General features: G+C 48.4%; 3 protein-coding genes across 3 annotated transcripts; 2 read left to right on the forward strand and 1 right to left on the reverse strand.

The window, feature by feature from the left end:
- The first annotated feature begins 408 nt into the window (after positions 1-408).
- On the forward strand, positions 409-9,970 carry LOC107281636 (protein STRICTOSIDINE SYNTHASE-LIKE 10). The gene is made up of 2 exons (XM_015790533.2): positions 409-1,457; positions 9,910-9,970. Exons 1-2 carry the CDS (start codon positions 439-441, stop codon positions 9,968-9,970), a joined length of 1,080 nt encoding a protein of 359 aa, XP_015646019.1. The 5' UTR covers positions 409-438.
- An 857-nt stretch (positions 9,971-10,827) lies between these two features.
- LOC4343515 (oxygen-evolving enhancer protein 3, chloroplastic-like) lies at positions 10,828-12,359 on the forward strand. Its single transcript, NM_001403107.1, has 3 exons — positions 10,828-11,145; positions 11,369-11,664; positions 12,069-12,359. Exons 1-3 carry the CDS (start codon positions 10,887-10,889, stop codon positions 12,165-12,167), a joined length of 654 nt encoding a protein of 217 aa, NP_001390036.1. The 5' UTR covers positions 10,828-10,886; the 3' UTR covers positions 12,168-12,359.
- On the reverse strand, positions 11,398-15,714 carry LOC4343516 (large ribosomal subunit protein bL28m). The gene is made up of 3 exons (XM_015791092.3): positions 15,383-15,714; positions 13,933-14,374; positions 11,398-12,965 (listed from the first exon to the last, which is right to left on the reverse strand). Exons 1-2 carry the CDS (start codon positions 15,580-15,582, stop codon positions 13,960-13,962), a joined length of 615 nt encoding a protein of 204 aa, XP_015646578.1. The 5' UTR covers positions 15,583-15,714; the 3' UTR covers positions 11,398-12,965; positions 13,933-13,959.
- Positions 15,715-17,678: the final 1,964 nt, after the last annotated feature.

Raw genomic sequence — 17,678 nt, forward strand, 5'->3', positions numbered from 1 at the left:
AGGCCCTTGGAGCACAGAAAAAATACGGGTGCGGAAGTTTGGCGAGTGTATAATGTTTCCAGGTCCAAGCAAGCACTTAGATCGGCTGAATTTACGTGGATGAGCTAATTAGGTCCAGGATATTAAACGGGTTGATTACGTCACCCCCATAAAAATGCCGATTCCGAATCCGCAGATTAATGGTCTAATTACGTCGACCGCATTAATCTTGCTAACTCCGAGTCGGCCGGCTTCAGTGTTCAGTTCCATGACACCAATCGGAATCGGCGTCCGAAACTGGACGTGATCTGCAGTGGCCACGGCTATAAAGGAACACACCCTCGCAGACGCAGCACCAATGCAAGAAGCAAAGAACATCTGAGATCAGAAGAACTCGTGAAAGCAAAGAAGACAATTTCGATAGTGAGACGAAGCAAAGCAAGGCGACGACTTTCATTCATGGGCGCCGTCCTCGGCACCGGGAGGGTGGGGACTCTGACTCGGGTGGCGCTGACGATCGTCGTCTTCCTGCTGCTCCTGCCATCGCACGCCCTCGCCGCGGCCGTCGCGAAGGACACCTCCGCCACACTGGTCGAGACGCTGCCGCTGCCCACGACGCTGGTCGGCCCGGAGAGCGTCGCGTTCGACAAGTTCGGCGATGGCCCCTACAGCGGCGTCTCCGACGGCCGCATCCTCCGTTGGGACGGCGCCGACGAAGGTTGGACGACGTACTCCCACTCCCCGGGGTACAACGTCGCCAAGTGCATGGCTCCCAAGCTCCATCCCGCCGAGCTCACCGAGAGCAAGTGCGGCCGGCCGCTCGGCCTCCGGTTCCACAACACCTCCGGTAACCTCTACATCGCCGACGCGTACAAGGGCCTCATGCGTGTCGGCCCGCGCGGCGGGGAGGCAACGGTGCTCGCCACGGAGGCCGACGGCGTGCCGTTCAAGTTCACCAATGGTGTCGACGTCAACCAGGTCACCGGCGAGGTCTACTTCACCGACAGCAGCACGCGCTTCCAGCGATCCCAGCACGAGATGGTCACGGCCACCGGCGACTCCACGGGCCGCCTGATGAAGTACGACGCGACGACGGGCTACCTCGACGTGCTCCAGTCCGGAATGACGTACCCCAACGGCCTCGCCCTTAGCGCCGATCGGAGTCACCTCGTGGTGGCGCTTACGGGGCCGTGCAAGCTGGTGAGGCACTGGATCGATGGCCCCAAGGCCGGTACGTCGGAGCCATTCGCCGAGCTGCCGGGCTACCCGGACAACGTGAGGCCCGACGGGAAGGGAGGCTACTGGGTGGCGCTGCACCGTGAGAAGACGGAGTCGCCGTACGGCTCGGACACCCACCTCCTCGCCGTGAGGATCGGTCGCAAGGGGAAGATCTTGCAGGAGTTGAGGGGGCCGAAGAACGTCAGGCCAACGGAGGTGATTGAGAGAGGCGGCGGCAAGCTTTACTTGGGTTCAGTTGTGTGGAGATTATGGGTACCCCATACCCACACGGCATAGTTATCCGACTAGTTATAGGGGATAACTTATATATATGGAATATGTATAAGATCATGACTTGGGTATTACGTTTCCTTATATATTACGGAACAGCCTAAAGTCCTGGTTTGATAATATTGTAAAGTAGATTTAGGAAACCGATACCGTATTGGTTAAGGTTTCTATCTTGTAATCCTGCCCCCCACCCTATATAAGGTGGGCAGGAGGCCCTCTAGGGGGCATGACACAACCTGATCGTCAGATCTATACTACACCCGGCGGATTCAAATCCCCAAACAGGAGTAGGGTATTACCTCTCATTGAGAGGGCCTGAACCTGTCTAAATCCTTTGTCTCTGCATCCATCCACTTTAGGTCTCGTACGCTACCCCCTTTTATTATTGCCGAATTCATGTTTCGACAGTTGGCGCGCCAGGTAGGGGTGCGTCGAGTTTCCTGACGACGAGTGCGATGGAATCAACTTTATGAGTCGCCGGCTTCGTCTTCGCTTCGGGAGCTCCTTGATTCCTCACCGCCGACGACTTCATCAAGACGAATCGCCACTGCTGTCCTCCGCCTGATCTTGTTCGCATCAGCACGACGACAACGACGGTTCGATGGATTTGATGGTCGTCCTCGTCCACCACCAAGCCTACTGGTCCAATCTACCCAACGAGGATGCCATGGTGTTGCAAGATGGATCTACAAACACGAAGCATGTCAAAACTGATCTAATCGGATGCAATAGGAGATGGCTGTAGCCACGCGGATGCCTTCCTGCCGTCCTGCGTCGTGCTAATGGACACCAAAGCCGTCGGGGCCGCGCACGCTGCTACGCCGCCCGCGACTGCGACCTCCGCCTCCTCCGCTCCGACGACTGCGTCGCCTCCCTCCCCGCCGTCCTCCCGGAGTCGTGGATCTGTTCCCTCTGCCGCTTCAACGTCGGCGAGGACCGCCCGATTTTCTATGGCTTCTACATCTACTGCTAGACCTGCGCAGGGGACTGTGCCCGCGCCATCATCGATCGCTACCATGGCGCACAAAACGTCGTCATCAACAAGGCTTTGATCGAATGGCAACATGGCCGACAAATGAGACGATGGCACGTCACCAGCATGGACAGGACTATGCAACAGGACCATGCAGCAACACGCATCCTCCTCAAGCCACCCATTAATCACCTCGCATTGATATTTGTACATTTATCTTTAATTAATTCCTTGCTGCCGCTGATCAGATTAATTCTTTGATTGATTACATGTGCTACCGAGACGCCGTGGTGGTCAGGATGTCGCCGTGCTGCAGAATGTCGACTTGATTTGTCCACGAGTTGGCAGCTCATTGCTGCCGGGCCTCTACGCCTGTGTGGCTGGCTACATCCGCTGACACTGTCGACCCCTTCAACAAGTTCACGATCGGCTGCCTCCACGCCGCCGAGTCCGAGTACCACAGGAGCTTGGCCCGGCTACGTCCAAGGCATGCACACTCGAGCCCGGGGGGCTCCGCCATGCGGACCCGGCTGCGCCTCACCGTTGGTCGCTGCTGATGGGCGTCTACGACCTCACCCTCGGCCTGCCTCCGTCGCCGCCGACTGGTGTCTCCGTCTACACGGCTGGCCTATTATGCCGCCATTGTTGGGCGTCTACAATCTCACCCTTGGCCTGCCTCCGTCGCCGCCGACTGGTGTCCTCGCCTATACGGTTGGTTGGTCACACCACCGTTCATGGGCGTCCACGTCTTCACCGACCGGCTGGACTTCGCCGCCGCCGACTGGTGTTTCCGCCTGCACGGCCGGCCTATTATGCCGCCATTGTCGGGCGTCCACGACCTCACCCTTGGCCTGCCTCCGTCGCCGCCGACAGGTGTTTTCATCGCTATTGAGATGGACTGCTTCGTTCCCACATCGGCTACTTCTGCTGTCACCAAGGGAATACGATAAAGCTAAGTCATCATTTATTTTATTCTTTATATGATATTTTTCCTTTTCCTCTGCCTCACTACACCAATTGGCCTTCCATTGAGTAGTGAGTCGGGGGCTACAGATGTTATATCATATTTTTCATAACATTTATCTTGATTGCTTGCGACATAATCTGAGTACAAAAGTACCTATCGAGTTATGGAGTTCTATCTTCCTATGCTTTCCGTTTGGTTTGCCAATGGATGGTTGCCTTTGGGTCGATTCCTAGCACCCGGGGGTTCGTTGGATGGACCGAGTAACGCAAGGTGCTAAGTATTATTCGGAATAAATCAAAAGCATAGAGATGAGATAAATTTATTTTCTGCTCTTAATAATTGCAAAAGTACCTAAGTAGTAAATTCTGATCCGTGAAACTTTGTTCCGTGATACTACTCATCCTATATGTTTGTTCTGCAGGATCCAAATCCAAATATGCATAAAAGGGATTCATGGCTTTAAGCTTATCTCTTACGCTCCAGGAATGGATCAGTCAGAACATCACCACCGGCTCGCCGTCGTCGCCGCCGACTGGAGTCTTCACCTATACGGTTGGTTGGAAACACCACCGTTGTTGGGCGTCTACGTCTTTACCGACTGGCCGCTTCGTCCACCGCCGACTGGTGTCTTCGCCTATACGGTTGGTTGGTTACACCACCGTTGTTGGGCGTCTACGTCTTCACCGACCGGCTTGCCTTCGTCGCCGCCGACTGGTGTCTCCGCCTGCACGGCTGGCCTATTATGCCACCGTTGTTGGGCGTCTACGTCTTCACTGACCGGCCGCCTCGTCCGCCGCCGACTGGTGTTTCCGCCTGCACGGCTGGCCTATTATGCCGCCGTTGTTGGGCGTCTACGTCTTCACCGACCGGCCGCCTCGTCAGCCGCCGACTGGTGTTTCCGCCTGCACGGCTGGCCTATTATGCCACCGTTGTTGGGCGTCTACATCTTCACTGACCGGCCGCCTCGTCCGCCGCCGACTGGTGTCTCCGCCTGCACGGCTGGCCTATTATGCCACCGTTGTTGGGCGTCTACGTCTTCACTGACCGGCCGCCTCGTCCGCCGCCGACTGGTGTTTCCGCCTGCACGGCTGGCCTATTATGCCGCCGTTGTTGGGCGTCTACGTCTTCACCGACCGGCCGCCTCGTCAGCCGCCGACTGGTGTTTCCGCCTGCACGGCTGGCCTATTATGCCACCGTTGTTGGGCGTCTACGTCTTCACTGACCGGCCGCCTCGTCCGCCGCCGACTGGTGTTTCCGCCTGCACGGCTGGCCTATTATGCCGCCGTTGTTGGGCGTCTATGTCTTCACCGACCGGCCGCCTCGTCAGCCGCCGACTGGTGTTTCCGCCTGCACGGCTGGCCTATTATGCCACCGTTGTTGGGCGTCTACGTCTTCACCGACCGGCTTGCCTTCGCTGCCGCCGACTGGTGTTTCCGCCTGCACGGCTGGCCTATTATGCCGCCGTTGTTGGGCGTCTACGTCTTCACCGACCGGCCGCCTCGTCAGCCGCCGACTGGTGTTTCCGCCTGCACGGCTGGCCTATTATGCCGTCGTTGTTGGGCGTCTACGTCTTCACCGACCGGCCGCCTCGTCAGCCGCCGACTGGTGTTTCCGCCTGCACGGCTGGCCTATTATGCCACCGTTGTTGGGCGTCTACGTCTTCACTGACCGGCCGCCTCGTCCGCCGCCGACTGGTGTTTCCGCCTGCACGGCTGGCCTATTATGCCGCCGTTGTTGGGCGTCTACGTCTTCACCGACCGGCCGCCTCGTCAGCCGCCGACTGGTGTTTCCGCCTGCACGGCTGGCCTATTATGCCACCGTTGTTGGGCGTCTACGTCTTCACCGACCGGCTTGCCTTCGCTGCCGCCGACTGGTGTTTCCGCCTGCACGGCTGGCCTATTATGCCGCCGTTGTTGGGCGTCTGCGTCTTCACCGACCGGCCGCCTCGTCAGCCGCCGACTGGTGTTTCCGCCTGCACGGCTAGCCTATTATGCCGCCGTTGTTGGGCGTCTACGTCTTCACCGACCGGCCGCCTCGTCCACCGCCGACTGGTGTTTCCGCCTGCATAGCTGGCCTGTTATGACGCCGACTGATGCTATCTTCTTCACGGTTGGCTACGTCGCCGTCACCGCTAATATGCGTCATCATCTTCACCGACCGGCCGCCTCGTCCACCGCCGACTGGTGTTTCCGCCTGCATAGCTGGCCTGTTATGACGCCGACTGATGCTATCTTCTTCACGGTTGGCTACGTCGCCGTCACCGCTAATATGCGTCATCATCTTCAACGCAAGCTGTCTACGTCTGCCGCCGACTGGCGCTTTTATCGTCACAATTGCGCGTCTTCACTACCAGTTTGCTTCTGTCACTTCATCACGGCAATGCAACTTTGTCATCATGGATTTCTACTTGGACATCTTCAACACTTATTTTCAATCAAGCAATGACTACTCGACGATAAGAAGCTATAATTCTCGACTCTATGTTCAGTTGTTTCCCAACTAAACAAAGAGTCGGGGGCTACACAAATACATGGCTCAAAATTCGACAAGCTTTATGTCAAAGATGGAGCAATCAATTAATCAGCCAACGAGTCAACTCCAGGAGTCATTATCTTCATCTTTACTTCGGAGCAGACAATCTACTTCAACAACATCAAATATTTCGGTTTAGACGAGTTGGACAACAGCATCAACTCTCCTCCAAGTGAAGCATCTACAACAGCTATAACATTAATTTGAAGGATTATTGTCACTGACATCATCACCAGCACCTTTGCTTCATCGGCCCTGACATCTCCGCTGTTGCTAATGGATGATTATGTCTTCACCGACTTATTATTTCACCTTCACGGTTGACCTACTATGCAAATGCTGATGAGCGTCTTTGTCATTATCATTGGTTGCTACACTGCTATTGACTGGATCACCGACATCGTTATCTTCATCATGTCGGTTGCGTTTGTCATCGTCAACTATTTTCTTCATCTTCATGATTGATGGATTTCGTCACCGCCTTTGATCTTCATTGTTAGTTGATCTGTCTGTCGCTGACTGGTTTCTTCGCCTCCATGGCTATGCGACTTCAGTAATTTTGATTGGTATCACTATCTTCACTACCATCAATATTTTTGTCACCTCTGCTGGGCAATATTATCTCTATATTGGTCGTCTTGTCTCTATGCCAACTGCGTCAGCTACCATCAATAGACAATTGTGACTACGACAGAAGGACAAGCTATATGCTCAGAGGCTTACTAGTTCAAACACAAGTATTATGTCTCCAATTTGGACTTGTTCCGGATACATGCAACATGAATTTATATCAACCGAATACTTGCGCCAGTCGGGATTCAATTTTTATATCTATTTTGGAGTATCCCATAAGGGATAATCACTCAGATCACATGGTCTATATCACCCGGGAGCATGTTACATGCGTCATCCTTCAAAGGGTATCGAAGGCATATTTTTTGGCCTAGGCCTAATATGTCTGCAGCCCATATTTTCAGGTGTGGCCTGTCACGTTCTTTTAGGGACTTAGGCACTTTTTGCTTAGGCCAAAGTGCGCGTGATCAAGTGCCCAATACCTTAAAATCCTTTTATACCGCAGTTACTCAACTTTTTAGGAGTTGGTACAATGCATCTTAAAAGGTGTCAAACAGTAAAGCTTTATATAGCTGCCCCGCTGACTTTTTAATATAGTCATGGTGCTGTTTGGGTTTTTAAGCAATTGATTGGATACAATATCGTTGCTTTTTGCCACGTAAGTGTGCATTTTTATTGACCAATATTATGGCTTAGGCTGATTATATATTGTGGTCATTTTTCAGGCGGTTGGTAAATCCTTTATGAGTTTATTTACTCGGATTTTATACCACATATGCCATATATTTCCAGGTGTGGTGGAACCATGTGTCTTCTAGGGACTTAAGCACATCTGTTAAAGCAGTGTGCGCATGGCGTATGCCCAATACTTTGGAAATTTCTTTATTCACAACATACAAGCTTTTTTATAGCTGTTTTGCTATGTGAATTTTCAATAATGTAGCCAACTTTAGGTTACACTCATCATATTTTACAAAGCAGTCGGTATATCACTCGGATCATGTTATTCAGGGATTTACACCGCATATGCTACATATTAATATCAAGTCGCTTGGTTAACTATAATTATTGAAGCCACTCGGTTGGTTGGATTATTTATTCCTTGACTATATGCTTGGTTTGTTCACTTAACCGCATAGTCGAGGGCTACACCTATTAGGTGCATCTAGTCGATGCACCTGACTTTATTTTTCAGCCCTCCACAGTCTTCAGATTTGGTAAAAGTACTCGGGAGACCATGGCAAAGATGATTGAAGTACTCGGCTTTGGAGTAATCTGGTTCGAGAGAAGATTATCTTTTCGACTGTGAAGGTCTCAGGGGCTACTGTGGAGATTATGGGTACCCCATACCCACACGGCATGGTTATCCGACTAGTTATAGGGGATAACTTATATATATGGAATATGTATAAGATCATGACTTGGGTATTACGTTTCCTTATATATTACGGAACAGCCTAAAGTCCTGATTTGATAATATTGTAAAGTAGATTTAGGAAACCGATACCGTATTGGTTAAGGTTTCTATCTTGTAATCCTGCCCCCCACCCTATATAAGGTGGGCAGGAGGCCCTCTAGGGGGCATGACACAACCTGATCGTCAGATCTATACTACACCCGGCGGATTCAAATCCCCAAACAGGAGTAGGGTATTACCTCTCATTGAGAGGGCCTGAACCTGTCTAAATCCTTTGTCTCTGCATCCATCCACTTTAGGTCTCGTACGCTACCCCCTTTTATTATTGCCGAATTCATGTTTCGACAAGTTGAATTGGGTCATGTCGCCGTTGTCAAGGCTACTTGATTAGCTTATAGTTGCTTTTGTTCAGCTAGCTTATTTTGTTTTAGATGCAAGTATTAAATTTTGGCCGAACTACCAATGTAATAAACTTGCACTTCATCATATCTTTTCTGGGAATATAGGAGTATGTTGTATATTTCGATTTCATATAAAACTCTAGCTACGGATAGTCACATTCATTTTGCTGTGCTTGTTTAAGAATCATGATATTTAGGACGTGGACGTTTATATTTTTGATAGTATATTGAAATGTTCGTATATTCCCACGACTGTGAATTGTTAGCTATAAATTTCTTTCAGTAATATAAGATAACTTCTCGCATAGAATTTCGATTAAGTACGTACTACTTGTGATTTTTGTTTCTTGTAATGTAGCGCGCTTCTTAGTGTAAAATCAGACCGTTGTAGATTTATATACTAGTTCTACTACTTGTGTCCTAAAATAAGTTAACTTTGCACCCATCCCACACATACCAATAAAAAAAATAATATACCCCTAATTTATTAAATCCAATGCAACTATTTCTCACTTTATCTACTCGCAATACAATTATTCTCTACTTTTACAAACTCCGATGTAATAATTACTTAAAAATAGACTTATTTTGGGACAAATGAAATGAGCTAAAATGAACTTAATATGAGACGGAGAAAGTAGTTAACACTTACTAATAATCATGTAATTGAAAATAATACAATTAAGCTAGCCTTGCGATAATGACCATATAAACATACACACTCCTATTACTATACTCCATATATTTTTTTTTGCATATCTACCGGTACATGAGGGCAGGCTACATTTTCTTCTGTTTTTTTTTTCTGAAGAAAGGGACATCTTTATTACTCAACTAAGGATGCCTAATTACATTCACCAATAACTAAAGATGCAATAACCGGTGGAATATTACCCAACCAAACCGCTGTACCTAAATCACTCTTAGCAAAATTAGCTAGTTTATGTGCTACTCTATTTAGCTCCCCCTCAATATTGACAAAGTCGATATCGCCCAATACTGTCACTAGGTCTTGTGCATTCCAGCCATTGACTTCAAAGCTTGCACAACAAGCTATCTGATTCAAGTATTCAACTATTATTAGTCCCTGAACCCAACGAGCTGCCAGTGACAATCCTTCACAGCATGCAGCTAGTTCTTTCAATAGAAATTATTGATAAATTCACTAGAAACTTAAAAAGAATATTTATCTACAAAAATATTATGTAGTGAAATGTTTCGTTAAACTAACATTTTTCACAATTTTCTTTCGAAGAACTTTCAAATCTATTAAAAAGAAATTGGAAACAAATTCCTAAGCTCATTCGCTCACACATGAGAATAGCCCATCCTAGTAGAGGTACAGCTAATATGGATTATGAATCTATTTGAGGAGCTTCTGATAGCTGCAGCTTTTTTCAGAATCATAAGCTTTCTCAAACATACTCTATGGCTTTAGGGGAGGCGTAGGGGCATCACACGTGATCGAGCGCACTGCTGCCCAAAATATTTACCTTAGCACAAGATCGCTAATTGCTATTTCTAGTGATATATATTTACCTAGTATAGTTGTGTCCAGTCACTATATTTCCATTACTCTTATTAGAAAAAAAAAGGCAAAATTTACTATAGAACATTGAAAAAACGTGTAATTAGCTGAGCTGCATCGCAAGATCGTGAAACGGTTGAAAGACACTTCAAAACACATGTAATTTAATAGTGGACACTATGGAGATTAAAATAATATATACACCTAGCTGAGAAGAGAGAATTTTTACGATCTTACGGTATCCATTATCTATTTACGTACATTTTCTTTAATGTTATATAGCAAATTTTGTAAAAAAAAATGCTCCCAATACATATCCAAGTGTAGAGGCGCCGTCAGAGAACTTATTAATATTATTATTATTTAGACCTTTTATTTTTTAAAAGTTTTATTAGTAAACATTTCCAAGAAAATATTTTTAAATCTAAATCTTTTGGCCACCAGCCCGTCTGGCGTGGCCAAATAACTCTGTCACGCCACACCAAGGTACGTCACCGTGACTGGCGTTGCCAAACTAGCGTGAACAAAAGGTTCAGTTTTTAAAAGTATTTTTTTGAAAAGTTATATTAATAAAAATAAAAAAAACTAAAAAATACCCGTCAACCGGGGCGAACCTCCATGTGCGAACGAAAGCAATATATCGGATAAAGCCACACGATCATCCGAAGAGTTACCGCTGCCGCCACGGTGCCAACTGCCACGCCAACGCGGCGGCCGCCGATCGAAATCAACGGAGGCCAAAGGAGAGTGGAGGACACGAGCGCTCCCGGACACGCGTCGCCTCCCCATTGGCCGTGGCGCAATCCGGACGGAGGCCATCGCGCGGCTCGCCGGTCCACGTGGCGCTTCCCCACTGGCCCCCAACTTATCCAGTCAGATAAGGTTGCACACCAACACGTCCTCCTCAATATATTTTTTTCCGCCACGCGCTCGAGACTTTGCTTCTTTCATCTGAAGAGAGAAATTCTCAGCTTATAGTCAGGTGAGGTCTGAGCTGAGGTTGAGAGATGGCACAGGCAATGGCGTCCATGACCGGGCTGTCGCAGGGCGTGCAGCTGCCGGCCGGGCCCAGGCGCGCCGGCGGCAGGTCCAGGCTCGCCGTCGTCAGGGCCGACGCCGCCGCCGCCGACGTCCAGACCGGCCGCCGCGCCGTGCTCGGCCTCGTCGCCACCGGGATCGCCGGCGGCGCCCTCGCGCAGGCGGCGCTCGCCGAGGCCGCCAAGCCCATCAAGCTCGGCCCCCCGCCACCGCCCTCCGGTGGACTCCGTAAGTGTAGTATTATTAACTTGAGCAATTTTGAAAGAGTCATGAGGTATTATTGTAAATTTGGTATCGAGATACTATAAAGTATTAAATTTTATATTAAATTTTTAGTGTGTCATGATATATTTTGAAGAACCGTAGAATTTCTCCGTTAATTAAGTTTGACAAATTTCGCACGAATATCTCACTGAAACTTACAAATTTGATTTGATTTGTGTGGTGATAGCTGGGACGCTGAACTCGGACCAGGCGAGGGACACGGACCTGCCGCTGAGGGAAAGGTTCTACCTGCAGCCGCTGCCGCCGGCGGAGGCGGCGGCGAGGGCGAAGGAGTCGGCCCAGGACATCATCAACCTCAAGCCGCTCATCGAGAAGAAGCAGTGGCCGTTCGTCAGGGACGACCTCCGCCTCAGGGCCTCCTACCTGCGCTACGACCTCAAAACCGTCATCAACTCCAAGCCCAAGGACGAGAAGAAGGGCCTCAAGGACCTCACCGGCAAGCTCTTCGCCACCATTGACGGGGTAACTAAATTTAGCTTCACTTAGTTTCAAAAAAAAACTAATTTAGCTTCACTTCACTACAGAGTCTTCTCTTAAAATTTATTATTCCCTCTATTTCATTTTATATTATAAATCGTTTGATTTTTTTTCTTCGTCAAACTTCTTCAAGTTTTATCAAGTTTTTTTAAAAATATACTAATATTTTCAATACAAAATAAACATATTATTAAAATATATTCAATGTTAAATTTAATAAAATTAATTTATATCCCATATGTTACTATTTTTTTCTATAAACTTAGTCAAAGCTAAAAACTTTGATTAAGAAAATAGACAAACAATTTATAATATGAAATGAAACGGAAAAAGTATTACTGTTGCTCAGCTGAGTTGTTGACAAGAATCCCCCTTTGTGATTTGTGCAGCTTGACCATGCAGCCAAGATCAAGAGCCCCGAAGAGGCGGAGAAGTACTACACGTTGACCAAATCTGCTCTTGGCGATGTCCTCGCCAAGCTAGGCTAGGATCGGCATAATGGCCATATGGGGTTTCGGTGTTTTTATGTTTGTTCATATGGAACCGGCAATGTACCCTCCATGTTGATATTGTATCAGCAAGCACTTACGTATGATTCAATCTTGAGTTGTTGTTGACGGCTAAATCTCCAAGCAGGCGCGATTATCAGAAAACAAGGGAGAAATCCAAAAGTTCTGAACAAAATCATCGCATAATTCATTCATATTCAGAAGCATCATTTCACATCACAAGTTTAGAGAAGGAAAAACTGTCAAACCAAAGAAACAATTTCATCGGGGCGATGCTAGCCCAGCAGCATTCGCTTGCATATGCACATCGCTGGTCCAAACTAACAATTTAATTGGGGTGTTGCCATCTGTAACTTGTCAAGCATTCTTCTTGGTTGTAAGAATTGTAGCCTGAATTGGTAACAAAATATAGCAGCGAAACAGAAATCAGCATAAAAACGGCATAGCTCCGTAGCACATTACCACGTATCCTGGCAAGCATAGATTATTTCGACGTTTAAGTTGAATGGGCAGTAGTAGAAGATACAAAATTCTACAAGAAAGTTATCTGAACTCTGACACGAGTATTCAGTAAGTGTACAAAATTTCCACCTAACTGATTTTGTTCAGCAACTGCTTACAACACCCACATGCTGATAGTATTAGACTCCAGCTTACCATACACTGCTGCTGCTGCCAGTAAACAGGGGTTACTGACTCAGCATATGATCCCTGCTTTATATGAAACGAAAATCCTCCATTATTTGGTCAGTGGCACTCAATGATTCTCCTTTTGACCTGCAAGAGGAGTATGTCGAGTTATTTGGAGTACAAAAGGCCCCCTGCATGCATACAGTGGGTTTGAAATCTAATTTTATCCCCTATTGATTAATATAAGACAAGCATGAACTCAAAATGTGCAAACTCTGTGATTTTGGACTAAAAATTGGCCTAGTAACATGCTGCTTCATCTTTGACCATTGACTAGTGTGCTTTTACCTGACATATGGACTAGTGCTGTTTCATCTTTGACCATTGATAGCTTCTAAATTATCATATTTTTATGGACGAAAATTGAATTGTTATGTTTAGCATGAAACATATTTTTCAATAGCATAGTATGTTTTTTAATATATACAAGTTTGTTGCTAAAATAGTATTCAGTGACAAGTATTTAGGAATGGAGGGTGTATATGTTCATTGGCATACAAGTTGTACAGTTGTTGACAATACATTTCAAAAGAAAATAATGGTTAAAGTTTAATGTTGGAGACACCATGACTTGTATTTATCAACAGAGAGTAGTTTTATTGTTCTCCATGACAACAAATACTGGACAGAGGGAGTATATTCAGGTAATAGTACAATCCAAAATGCAAAAAAAGTATATGGTATTTAGCAAGGGAAGTTGTTGTGCAGACAAACTTTTATCCTTCACTGATTTGATATCACAAAGAAAGGTAACACCTTTGATGAGGATGATGCCGAAAATGATACTGTGGTTTTTACTAATATGGACTATGGAGTCATAAAGAGGTTTCACATTGATCAGCAATGATGTAAACTAAAGATAAATTACCATATCCACACATCGCATTTTAAATCATCAGGCGTAAAAAGTAGAACTTTGCGGTAGCAATTATCACCAAGGTTCCAAAAGAAGTTGATTTATTAAAAAGTGGCATTGCCATATAAATAGACTTTCAACATATAGCACACAGGTGATGCCGATTCATGAAAATGAGGATATATGATCACATTTTACCAATCATGACGAGCAGATAGGTCCAAGCTAGGACTTCACTGCAACATTAGAAGCAGCTTCAGCTGTTTTGTCACCACCAGCGTTACCAGCTTCTAGCTGAGTCTGCTTAGCCAAAGCTCTTCTTGCTTCCCTGCGGTGCTCTCTCTTGGCAGCTCGAGCCTCCTCAAAACCCTGTTCGATCTTAGTCTCTTCCTCAGGAGAGAAGAAGCCTACCTCCATTTGAGCTAGCTGTGAATACATCTTCTCAATCTTTGCCTTCCAGGCTACCCCCATCTCAGTATCCATTTTGTTGTAAGGTGTCTTCAGGAGGTATTCGTCTATCCCACCAGCTTTGTCAATGCACCGAAGAGCATGGGTGGTTACCTTGACCCTAATGTGCCGGTCGTGAATATAGCTAAAAAGACGCTTCTCCTGAACATTTGGCTTCCATGTTCGCCTTGACCTGAACAAAATAAGACATTGCTCAAAAACTACCACGGACACAAATACGTTTAGGGGGAAATCAAGAGCAATATTTTTTTAATGAAAGGCTCATGAACTATGGAAATTTAAAAGGAAGTATCTTGAATACACAAATTTCAAGGAGATTTTTAAGTGTGCCAAATGCACAATTACACATTTACAGTAGTAAGAAAAAAAAATCATTTCTTCTTAAAGAGATCCAGAATGCAGCTCCAGATACTTAAAGATGTGCTACATTGATCAAAGGATGCAACTTGCAAGCCTAGAGGAATCGTTAAGTAAGCAGCTTTGCATGTCTTGAGGTTACACATGTTGATCATGACTCATGAAACCATTCTGACAGTTTGCCATGGTGGTGGCAGTTCAGGAAGTGAACAGTGGGATTTAACAAGATTGTGTGGATTATCATTTCCCTCGTTCCAAAAGAAACTGATAGTTGAAGTTTCAAATATTATGATCAAAGAACCAAATTGTACAATAGTGAATGGATGAAGCAAGTAAGCAACATACTAGTCAAGCATTTACACTAGCAAAAAAGAGTGCAAACAAGCTACCTATTCTATTTTGGTAATCTAACAATTTGCACATCATTAAAAAATAACTAGCAAATTGTGTAGGTTTGAACATTTCAAACATGAATAACTCTATCAATCTTGGTAAAAACTACTAAGGTAAACCAGAATGGAGGATGAAACCCAATTTAATCCTCAACACATCCATTTCTAAGTCAGTAACTAGGAGCAAATCAATTAGACATGCAATCAAACCAATACAGTGCAAAGGGCAGTTTTCTCTCCTGACCACTACCCTCAACCACTGTCCTCGCAATCGTGTTCTCTCCAATCCAAACCAACCAAATCTGGATTCGGAATACCTCGTTGCATCACACAGCTTTATTCCACCCCACGAACTCAACCCTACAGTATCTACGCGCATAGATCCGACGACGAGTAGAGTAGTGAAGATTTGCACGGGCGAGATGGCTTACTTGTTGCCACCGTCCTCGGAGACCTTGTTGCCGAACTGGATGTGGCGTCCGGCGTAGATGCCGCGCTTGGCCCTCCCCATGACGACCTTGCTGTCAGGCAGCAAGTTCTTCACCGACGCCATCAGCTCCGCCGGCAGCTTCCCCTCGCCGCCCACGCGCCGCACCACCTTCTTGTACATCTCCCGCGCACGGAACGACATCTTCCTCTCCCCGCTTACTCTCCCTACTCCTCCTCCTCCTCCTTCTCCGGCGGCGGCGGCGGCGGAGGTTTTGGTTGAGGACGAAGTGGTGCGGCGCCGCTTGTGGCTGTGGGATGCGGAGAGGGGGTTTCCGGTGGTCGAGTCGTCATCGCGCGATTTATTGGGCCGTGGCAATGTGGGCTTCAGGCTACAGATGATCAAATGGGCCGCTATACACGGCCCGGTCTGGGCACGACCAAGGCAAGATATCAGTCGGGCCGACCGACACGCCGAGCCGTGCCGTGTCAGCCCACGGGCTGCACCTACGGCCCATACAGAGTCCAATAACACTGGGGCCGGCGACAGGCCCACCATGCTCGTCCTGGGAATAAGTCCATTTTTTGTCCTCGCTTTCTTGTGTCGTGCCTACGTGGCTAATAAGTCTATATTACCTCTCTCACCTCTTTAGAGTGGGCCTTAATGGATGGAATAAGTATAGGAACAGTCCACTTTGACTCCCTTAATTGTGCGCCGAATCTAATTCGTACCCCTCAACCAAAAAACCGGATATGACGACTCCCCGAACTATTGAAACAAGTGCAATTTGACTCCTCCAGCGGTTTTGGAGGGCGGTTTTACTGACGTGGCAGCGCTGACCCAGTCTTTGTCCCACGTGGCGCTTAAGTAGCATTACAATTAAAAAAATATATGTGGGACCCATCTGTCATTCACACACACAATATATTGTGGGGCCCACGTATCATCCTTTCTCTTCAACCCTTCTTCCTCCTCCCTTTCTCTCCCTTCTCTATCTTTTCTCTCCCTTTTTCTCTTCCCCATCGGACGGTAGTGCCGGTGAAGGGCGGGGACGGTGGTGCCGGCATCGGGGACGCGGGGGCGCGGTGGGGCGAGGAGGCCGTGGCGGCGAGGAAGGCACGAGGGAGCGGCTGGGGGAAGGCGGCGTCTGTCGGCGCGGGCAGGGATGTCGCGTGCCGGGGGGAGGGACGGCCGTAGCTGCCGGCCGCATCGACAGTGGGGACGACATGTCGGGGACGCGGGGACGCGGTGGGGCGAGGAGGCCGCGGCAGCGAGGAAGGCACAAGGGAGCGGCTGGGGGAGTTGGCGGCGGCCGGCGCAGGCGTGGGGCGCGGCCGTAGCTGCCGGCCGCTGTGGCGGTGGGGACGACATGTCGGGGAAGCGGAGATAGCGGCGAGCGGCGCGGGCAACACCTCCCTCTCCACCGCCACTGCCACCCCTCCTCCTCCTCCTCCAGGCCCATCTCCATCTCCGCCGCCCCGTCCGACCTCCTCGCTAGCGTCGAGTTCGTCGCCTCCACCGCCTCCGTCCTCGCCACCATTGTCCTCGTCACGAGTCGGGCCATTTCCTTGCCGCCACCTCCCCGATGACGACCCGAACTCCGGCTTCGCGCCCGACAACCTGGACCTCCTTCGCAACCACCCCGTCCCCGATCGCCTCCTCGTCGTCTCCGCGGGCGTCGCCGCCAACCTCCTATCTGCCTTCCTCATTGTCTACGCCCTCGCCCGCCCGCCGCCACCGCTCTCGTCTCCGGCCTCCTCGGCCGCAGATGGGGAAGGGGGAGAGAAAGGGGAGAGAGAGAGGAAGGGAAGAGGAAGAAAGGTTGGAGAGAGAGGATGACATGTGGGCCCCACAATATATATTTTTTTTGTGAATGACAGATGGGTCCCACAAAAATTTTTAATTCTAATGCCACTTAAGCGCCACGTGGGACGAAGACCGGGTCAACAGCGCCACGTCAGCAAAAACGCCCTCCAATACCGCTGAGGGAGTCAAATTGCACCGGTTTCAATAGTTCGAGGAGTCGTTCTATCCGGTTTTCTGGTTGAGGGGTACGAATTAGAATCGGCGTACAATTAAGGGAGTTAATGTGGACTTTTTCCATAAGTATATTATGCCTCTCTCGTCTATTTGGGCCGGCCGCTTACAGTCTACGGCCCGCTGATCGTGATCGTTGGGTTAGGCTGTGCTGGGCCAGCACATTATGCCGAGAAAAAGGCCCAGGCACGGCCCAATGGTCGGTACGGGCCAAATCTCTATGTCGTGGGCCTGGCCGTCGGGCTTCAGGCCTTTTGGTGATG

The sequence above is a fragment of the Oryza sativa genome, chromosome 7 (genome assembly GCF_034140825.1).
Source record: "Oryza sativa Japonica Group chromosome 7, ASM3414082v1".
Taxonomy (NCBI): domain Eukaryota; kingdom Viridiplantae; phylum Streptophyta; class Magnoliopsida; order Poales; family Poaceae; genus Oryza; species Oryza sativa.

What these genes read in the sequence shown, in the direction of transcription:
- LOC107281636 (XM_015790533.2), top strand. Translation starts at nt 439, where the DNA reads ATGGGCGCCGTCCTCGGCACCGGGAGGGTGGGGACTCTGACTCGGGTG. An exon ending in CTTTACTTGGGTTCAGTTGT is followed by an intron (nt 1,458 to 9,909) that starts GTGGAGATTATG and finishes AGTTGTGTCCAG; the next exon opens with TCACTATATTTCCATTACTC.
- LOC4343516 (XM_015791092.3), bottom strand. Translation starts at nt 15,582, where the DNA reads ATGTCGTTCCGTGCGCGGGAGATGTACAAGAAGGTGGTGCGGCGCGTG. An exon ending in TCCGAGGACGGTGGCAACAA is followed by an intron (nt 14,375 to 15,382) that starts GTAAGCCATCTC and finishes TATTTTGTTCAG; the next exon opens with GTCAAGGCGAACATGGAAGC.
- LOC4343515 (NM_001403107.1), top strand. Translation starts at nt 10,887, where the DNA reads ATGGCACAGGCAATGGCGTCCATGACCGGGCTGTCGCAGGGCGTGCAG. An exon ending in ACCGCCCTCCGGTGGACTCC is followed by an intron (nt 11,146 to 11,368) that starts GTAAGTGTAGTA and finishes GTGTGGTGATAG; the next exon opens with CTGGGACGCTGAACTCGGAC. An exon ending in TCTTCGCCACCATTGACGGG is followed by an intron (nt 11,665 to 12,068) that starts GTAACTAAATTT and finishes TGATTTGTGCAG; the next exon opens with CTTGACCATGCAGCCAAGAT.